The sequence below is a fragment of the Littorina saxatilis genome, linkage group LG7, assembly GCF_037325665.1.
Source record: "Littorina saxatilis isolate snail1 linkage group LG7, US_GU_Lsax_2.0, whole genome shotgun sequence".
Taxonomy (NCBI): domain Eukaryota; kingdom Metazoa; phylum Mollusca; class Gastropoda; order Littorinimorpha; family Littorinidae; genus Littorina; species Littorina saxatilis.
The window spans coordinates 25,623,495-25,633,006 of record NC_090251.1 but is presented as its reverse complement, the minus strand read 5'-3'; the positions used below and the strand labels follow the sequence as shown (position 1 = coordinate 25,633,006).

The 9,512-nt window shown below is 39.2% G+C and overlaps 1 protein-coding gene across 1 annotated transcript in view; it reads right to left on the bottom strand.

Moving 5' to 3' along the window:
• Positions 1-5,403: 5,403 nt before the first annotated feature.
• Positions 5,404-9,512, bottom strand: part of LOC138971010 (dynein axonemal assembly factor 1 homolog) — a 14,933-nt gene continuing 10,824 nt past the window's right edge. Inside the window, exon 12 of the mRNA XM_070343607.1 lies at positions 5,404-9,067. Coding sequence (XP_070199708.1) covers positions 8,863-9,067 — 205 coding nt within the window. The 3' untranslated portion in view covers positions 5,404-8,862. The remainder of the gene's footprint in view (positions 9,068-9,512) is intronic.

Sequence of the window (9,512 nt, the reverse complement as noted above, 5' to 3'; positions counted from 1 at the left end):
TGAGATGAGGATGATTATAATGATGATGCTATGGATTTCCAATTTGGTTTGAGACTACGTGACAGGGCAGCACTCTTCGCTTATATCCTGGTGTCAACCAGGCCCGAGAACTGCAGCACCTGCGGTGTTGGTCAGGTAAACAGAACCTGAGCACCCTCAAAGTCGCATTCGTTAAGTGAATGACACTCGGCTGTGTGATCCCAGCGTTCCGATAGGTACCATAGCACTTCCACTCTGGGTAGGAGCCGGCCGTTGCCCGAAAAACCCACATGACTGATGGGATTCGAACCTACGACCTTCCGGCCCACAGCCCGATGCGCTAACCACTGCGCTACGGGGGACGGTAATTGTAAAGTCTTAGGTATGACCCGGCCGGGGTTCGAACCCACGACCTCCCGATCACGGGGCGGACGCCTTACCACTAGGCCAACCGTGCCGGTGGCTATTCTGTTGTCACGTGGGTTTAAAACGCCTGTGATGAAAAATGTGCAGCCACCTGGTATTCCTGACCACCACCCCCCCTCCCCCTCTCCTTTTTTAAAACACACCCCCCCCCCCCCCCCGGGGCCCCGCCCCCATCAAAAACTTCTTCCTGTTTAAGACCATACTTCTTCATATTGTCTGTCTAAAGCCTCTGTAAACTTTTTTTTAACCTCCATTTTAAGAACCCACTTTTTTCTCAGATTTGTTGGAGGTCTTAACAGGAAGGTTCCTCTGTACAAGATGGTCTATGGTATTTTATAAGATGGTCCTCGCTCAAGGAAGATGTTTGTGAAGTGTTTTTTTTTTTTTAATTTTTTTTTTTTTTACGGAGATTTTTTGCTGGACTGCTCTTCGTTTGCTGGTTGTACAGTGAAACGCTCTTATAATTGATACACCTCATTGGTCAGTTTAAATGTGCTGCTGTGATCAGTCCGTAGAATTGTTTTGAACGTGATAGCTTCACAAGTATGTGTTCAGTTGTTGTTGTTTTGTTTGGTCTGTGATAGATTTGAACCTGTTTGTATGTTTGTGAACAACTGCACTTCCATCCACAAGCTAATCACTTTTAAAGGGTGGGTGAGATTCAATATTCAAGATACATTCGTTCCTTCTTCAACTATCTTGTACCCACCACAGATTTGCATCTGCTTTAAAAAAAAATAAAGATAATAAAAATGTTTAAAGAAAGATCTGTCTCTGTCAAAAGAAACAATTAAGAGCATCCTTCCACGAAGACACAGCTGTCAAAGAACAGACTGCTTGTTGTGTTGATTATTTTATTTTTATGAATAATATCGTAAAAAGACACGAGTGTCTTTATTGAAATTATTTCATTAAAAACATCTACTATGTACTGTGTACATGGAACACCCATGTTGTTGACTGTGGGTATGTGTCCAAGTGGAGGGATGGTCTTATCCCCATGTAAAAGCCTGGCCACATCTGAGACGGTGAGTTCAACTGTTTACACGGGAAGAAGGTTACTGTTCCTTTAATGTTTCTCCATTTAGTGTGGCACATGACTGACGTTTAGCGGACATTGCATTTGAGTGATTCTGCGGAATGTTACATTTCATCACACAAATAGAATCTTTGGTAACAGCGTTTACACACACACACACACACACGCGCGCGCGCGCGTGCGCACATACACACACACACACACACACACACACACACACACACACACAAGACACACAACGATCAGTGTAATTATAACAGATATTTAGACAGATTATTGTTCAATTCCCAATATCTTTCTAATTAATTAAAACTAAGACTTGTGGCGTCGGTGTGCCGCCGAAAATATGTGCAAGTAAGTGTACATTACATATACAAAGAAAAGTGTAGCGGAGTTTGTTTGTTTGTTTGTTTGTTTCTTTCATTCTTTCTTTTGCTGAGCAGCGTTATGGCATATTATGTGGTGGTGTTAGAACTTAATTTTGATTGTGCAACGAAAATTGTGTCTAATGTACGTGTTGAGCAGTAAACGTTTTGTGCAATGAATATTTTGAGCAGTGATCGTTTTGTGCGATCAACGTTTTGTGCAATGAATATTTTGAGCAGTGATCGTTTTGTGCGATGAACGTTTTGAGCAGTGAACGTTTAGTGCGATGGATATTTTGAGCAGTGACCGTTCGAGATCTGTGCGATGAACGTTTTGTGCAGTGAACTTTTCGTGCAATAAACGTGTGCTGTGAACGAAAGTGCTGTGAACAAAAAGTCAAGTTTTGCGCAATGCACGTTTTGCATTTTGAGAAGGAATTATTTTTTTGAAGGCACATTGTGTGCAATAACCTTGTGCAGTGAAGAAGTAGCTCAATGAACGATTTGTGAAATTAATCTTTTGTGAGTTAAACGTGTTGAGTCGTCAGTAGGCCTACTGTAGGCATGTCTTATTGTGCAATGAGGGTTTTGTGCAATGAACATTTAGTGCAATGGACATTTTCTGCGGGTAACTTTTTTGTGGGGGGAAAAAAGCCGTAAAAGAAAAGGAGTTTCTAAACAGAAAAAGTTTGTTTAAAAAAAAATTGCAAAGGACGTTTGTGCTATACGCACTTTGTGAAAGGTACATCTTGTGCAGTGAGTGGTTTCGCACAACAAACGATATGCAATGAACATGATGGCATGATTCGGCGCACTTGGAAGATCTCTTGTTTCGTTTTGTCTTGTTTTTTTTTAATAAACACTGTCTCTTTGTTATTGTTTGTGGACTTGTGTCTCAATGCACTGTAAAGGTCTGGAAAGCTGTTTGTAACAATGGACTGAGTAGTGCTTGTTAGTAACATGTTTTGTGTACTACATGTATATTACTTGTTTTTTGTTGTTGCCGTTTTTGTAACTCAACATTCAGAAATAAAAAGGAAAGAGAGTATAAACCCCATGCTTTGAATTTTGTGTACAATTAATTTACCATCCCCAGAAGCGCGAGAGTGTGTACACACCGTCACACAGAAACACACATAATTATATACATGTACTCTTCCTCCTGTGCACTTCCACACGTACACATCGACATATCGTGACTCACATGTATGCAGTCTCGTTCACTCTCTTTCTCACATTTCTTTCTTTATTTGGTGTTTAACGTCGTTTTCAACCACGAAGGTTATATCGCGACGGGGAAAGGGGGGAGATGGGATAGAGCCACTTGTCAATTGTTTCTTGTTCACAAAAGCACTAATAAAAAATTTGCTCCAGGGGCTTGCAACGTAGTACAATATATTACCTTACTGGGAGAATGCAAGTTTCCAGTACAAACATTGACTATATTCTATACAAGAAACACTTAACAAGGGTAAAAGGAGAAACAGAATCCGTTAGTCGCCTCTTACGACATGCTGGGGAGCATCGGGTAAATTCTTCCCCCTAACCCGCGGGGGGTACTCTCTTTCTCACACTCACCATCTTTCTCTCTGTCTAAAGGTATAACATAATACAACTTAAATTCCACATTCAATGACTTTATTGTCTGAAAAGCACTCAGTTCACATATTTACAGTCAGCAGTTGAAAAATACTGTACGCGTTCTATATAGCTTCAAATGCAGCAATTTCAAGCAAACCAAACTATATATATATATAAAAATAAAAAAAACTATTGATGCAGCAAAGGTATAATCAGTAGTGTTAGAACATTTTACCCGACCACCAGTCTCTCATTTAACTTCTACCTATTTTTTAGTCATTAACAAAATGCTGCTGTTCATACTGCCAGCATGATAGTTTTCAGGGAAAGGAAGGTACAGTGGAACCTCCCTATTAAGACCTCAAACAATCTCAGAAAGTCTGGTCTTAAAAGAAGCTAGGTGGTCTTAAAATAGAGGCAAATCAACAAATGTAATGAACAGAAAATCTGAGTGCGGCATTTGGTTATGGGAACCACTCTCACAGACGAACAGTTTCAGAAAAAAGTGAAGTACAATGGACAATTACAATAATTGCTCTTTATCAAGACATGTCACCCCCCCCCCCCCCCCCACCCCCCACCTCCCCTATTTTTGTGGTTCTAAATGGGGGTTCCATTTTATTGTGTTTCTACAAAAGTATTTAACAAAGGAACTTGACCAGTAAAAAAACCAAAGGTGTATTACACTCTGTCATTCATTTTAAAGAAGCAAGGAGTGCTTAAAACATGTTAAAAACCTATATTCAAGACAATCACATCAAGTCAAGGAAATTTTAACATTTTGGCAACCGTGCTTTCAAAAGTCTTTTACGTATCAATAATCTTTATCAATAAGTCAAATTTGTAGTTTTTGAGCGTGACATTCTTAATCTAATGATTGCTGCAGATCAGCAGTACAAGTTACAAAGTTGGTACAGAAACCAAACATACTCCTAACTGATCAAGTAAACTTTGAACTAAACCAAAACCGGTTTTTCACAGTAAAAGTCCTCAAGCTTATAAAAAACAAACCCATAACATAAATAAATAAATAAATACATAAATAGAATTACATTTATTAATGCTTTTATTATGCAAGATGACGAATTTTATTGAACAACATTTTCATTATAATGCAAGTCAACAATAACACTCTTTTGTGTCTATTTACAAATCCCTTTATAAGTAGTGACATTCTCTCTCTCTCTCTCTCTCTCTCTCTCTCTCTCTCTCTCTCTCTCTCTCTCTCTCTCTCTCTCTCTTATTTCATTTTTGTAGTTAGTCCCTCTTTAGGGCGAGGGCTGGATGTAAAAATGCAGACCACCGCTTAATCTACTACCCTCGTTAAATAAAGAATTGTCATTGTCATTCTCTCTCTCTCTCTCTCTCTCTCTCTCTCTCTCTCTCTCTCTCTCTCTCTCTCTCTCTCTCTCTCTCTCTCTCTCTGTATCATAAATAATATTGGGTCAAGGGACATCTGAATAAATATTTTTTAATTATCATAACCACTGTGGGAAAGTACATACATGCATGCTTTCTCTCTCTTTATCACACTCTAATGTTATGCCTTCCTCTCTCAACCCTCCCTTTTTGTCCTTTCTGAAATACAACAGTATATACTGATTGACATTTTTAACAGTATAGATGATCTATGATGTTACCATTCCAAATGTATGCAATGAACACAATAAAAGATTCTGCAAAAATACTGAACGTAAAAAAAGACAAAAAAACAAGTCGCGTAAGGCGAAAATACAATATTTAGTCAAGTAGCTGTCGAACTCACAGAATGAAACTGAACGCAATGCAATTTTTCAGCAAGATTCGTAGCATCGTCAGTCCACCGCTCATGGCAAAGGCAGTGACATTGACAAGAAGAGCGGGGTAGCAGTAGCGCTAAGAAGGTTAGCACGCTTTTCGGTACCTCTCTTTGTTTTAACTTTCTGAGCGTGTTTTTAATCCAAACATATCATATCTATATGTTTTTGGAATCAGGAACCGACAAGGAATAATTTTAAAGTGTTTTTAAATTGATTTGGACAATTTAATTTTGATAATAATTTTTATATATTTAATTTTCAGAGCTTGTTTTTAATCCGAATATATGATATTTATATGTTTTTGGAATCAGCAAATGATGGAGAATAAGATAAACGTAAATTTGGATCATTTTATAATTTTTTATTTTTTTTTACAATTCAGATTTTTAATGACCAAAGTCATTAATTAATTTTTAAGCCACCAAGTTGAAATGCAATACCGAAGTCCGGGCTTCGTCGAAGATTACTTGACCAAAATTTCAACCAATTTGGTTGAAAAATGAGGGCGTGACAGTGCCGCCTCAACTTTCACGAAAAGCCGGATAAGACGTCATCAAAGACATTTATCAAAAAAATGAAAAAAATGTTCGGGGATTTTATACCCAGGAACTCTCATGTCAAATTTCATAAAGATCGGTCCAGTAGTTTAGTCTGAATCGCTCTACACACACACACACACACAGACAGACACACACACACACACACACACACACACACGCACATACACCACGACCCTCGTTTCGATTCCCCCTCGATGTTAAAATATTTAGTCAAAACTTGACTAAATATAAAAAAAGATACACACAACCAGCACACACACACACACACACACACACACACACACACACACACACACACACACACACACATAACCTATATCACAAAAGCAATTTCAGCTTATCTCGGTATTCATGCTGGCAAGATTTCAACAGTGTGCACACTGTCGTCACAAAAAAACAAGTCGCGTAAGGCGAAATTACTACATTTAGTCAAGCTGTCGAACTCACAGAATTAAACTGAACGCACTGCATTTTTTCACCAAGACCGCATACTCGTAGTTTCGTCAGTCCACCGCTCGTGGCAAAGGCAGTGAAATCGACAAGCCAGAATAGTGCGGTAATGGTCGCGCTGAGCGGAATAGCACGCTTTTCTGTACCTATCTTCGTTTTAACTTTCTGAGCGTGTTTTTAATCCAAACATATCATATCTATATGTTTTTGGAATGAGAAACCGACAAGGAATAAGATGAAATTGTTTTTAAATCGATTTCGGACATTTTATTTTAATCATAATTTTTATATTTTTAATTTTCAGAGCTTGTTTTAAATCCGAATATAACATATTTATATGTTTTTGAAATCAGACAATGATGAAAAATAAGATGAACGTAATTTTGGATCGATTTGAAAAAAATTAATTTTAATTACAATTTTCAGATTTTTAATGACCAAAGTCATTAATTAATTTTTAAGCCTCCAAGCTGAAATGCAATACCAAAGTCCGGCCTTCGTCGAAGATTGCTTGGCCAAAATTTCAATCAATTTTATTGAAAAATGAGGGTGTGACAGTGCCGCCTCAACTTTTACAAAAAGCCGGATATGATGTCATCAAAGACATTTATCAAAAAAAACTAAAAAAAAACGTCTGGGGATATCATAATTTTATAAAGATCGGTCCAGTAGCTTACTCTGAATCGCTCTACACACACACACACACACACACACACACACACACACACACACACACACACCACGACCCTCGTCTCGATTCCCCCCTCTACGTTAAAACATTTAGTCAAAACTTGACTAAATGTAAAAAGCAATACTACTGAGCGGTAATCAAACAAAACTACTGAACACTCGTAAATGCAGAAAAACAACAACATAGGAGCAGCAGTATTAAAATCAAATATGCCAGCAGTATAACTTAATTTGGTTCTGGGACACAACGCGATTTCAACACATCTAATTTCTCTCACACTGACATGTTAAATGCATAATGCAATTCATGTTGTATTATCATTTTAAACAAACTATGTTCCATTTTGCATCTCTGTTCTTGCACAATAATGCAAGCATGGCATAAAATCCACAAGTTAAAAGCAACAATAACGAATGCGGAAAAAATCAGAAGAAATATTTAAATGAAATTAAAAAAAGGTTGCATATTACTATTAGACAAGCATTTAACAAAAACAGAAGCAAGAAAAGATTTTCATAAAATGAAAAAATTATTAAATTTACACAAAACCATTGTGTGCATAAAGAATGCAGTTTACAAAACAAGCTCTCAGCAGTAGACCAGCAATAAAATCTTTGCATAAAAGAAGATTGGCAAATATCTTACAGAAGGAAAAGGACAAACACATGTCACATTCTGTAGCAGCCATACATGAAAAAGCCCACTTATGAAAAACATGAGTGTATGTGGGACTTGGAGCCCACACATGCAGAAGAAGGAGAAAGACAAAATAATCCATACAAGTAATTCATCATCTAATGAGACAGGATTCAGTGCTAACCATACCCTGTCCCGGAAAATAAATGACCATCACATTTTTGCAACACGTTTCATATTTCAACAACAATGTAACAAACATTTACACATCTGATTATAAAATGAGCAAATAACAGTCAAGTCAGTCACAAGAATGAATATACACTTGAACATAACCTTGCACTGTATCACAGAAATGAAAGGGATGGTAAACATGAATGCCTAAATATTTGCAATCTAGCTTCGACACGGATTCAGACTTGAACCGACACAAACAGAACAATTGCATCTATAAGGTCATCAACGTTTCCTCACACTTCTAGACCACTCCTCAAAGCCTGGGCTGAATCATCAATCAGCATGGTATCTTTTAGCATTTAAACAAGTCATATGTGACAAACACAATAACAACAAAAACATCTTTCAATTTGGCCAAGCATTCAATACTGTTCCTTTGGCACCACAGCTGCAGCTGCACAGTCCATCACAATTCCAGCCAATTCAGTGCCAGAGTCTAGCTGCAGAAAATCTATTTAGCCATCGCCACAAAATCATAAAACTGACCATGTGTGGAGAGCCTCTGCCCTTCATGGGAGGCAACTGCTGCGACTTAATACTATAGTCTTATGAAGAGTTGCTTCACTATCTTGCACCTACATATAACTTGATGGAGTTTGCTGTCAGCAGTCTCAGCGTATCAACACCTCATGTCCCAAATAGTCACTAGAACTGGGGTAAAAAATACTCAATTAGCAAAGCAAAGGCTGTCAGCAGTCACTGAACGAATACGGGTCAAACCTCACAGACAGTCTTTGGCAATTGTTATCCCATCTCTACCCCCCCCCCCCCCCCCTGTCGCCACAAAATGCACACACGCACTCCTACCCATCATCCCCATCCAGACAGCCAAAGGTGTTGTATCCTTATGGGTCCATTCAAGCAACCTTGAAGGACAAATGATATTTTGCTATGCAGAATATGTCCATAACTGTATGGGTTTAGCTTGTTGTGCACCAAAAGTGCTATCATCACACGTATACCGCATTCTGTTTTCCAAAATATTGTAACAAATGTTTAAACCAATCTCGGAGGCCTACCATTCATCTCACACAACAAAAAGCACACAATGCAGCAACACCAAAAATCTGACACACTATCGCATAACATCCAAACACCGCTATGACTTCGTGACGGGTGGGGGGCGGGAGGGTAAGGATGTGACGTCTGGAAGAGTTCTCCGTATCCTGTGCTGAAGGCCGGTGGAGGGGGGTCGCTGGCCAGCGGAAGGGGGGACCAAGCCCCCGAGACCTTGAGGTGACAGGATGTCGCGTACCTGTGGCTGGTTGGAGTTGGAGGAACCTGGCAAGCCTGTAGGTCCAATCCTGTGGAGAAAGCCCGGGTATATGTACAACGAAGGAAAACCCCCACAAACCTACATGCATGTGAACAATGGCAAATGCATATGCGCACACACACACACACACACACTCACAGGTCACACACACACACACACACACAAACACACACACACACACACACAGAACATACACATACACACACAGAACACACACACACACACACGCTCTTAACACGCACTCATTATCTCTCTCACCACAACTAAAGCAGGACATCGCTTGAACATTTTCTCCAACTGATAGATGAAGGTAAGGGTGTCTGGGTATCAAAATAGGGGAGGGGGGGGGGGGGGCAAGCAAAAAGGGGCAGAATTGCAGAATATTCATTGAGGAGCAGGGGAGTACATGGTTCTCCCACTCACCTGACCATCTACCCCCCCCCCCCCTCTTTTATAAGACCTAAAAAAAACTT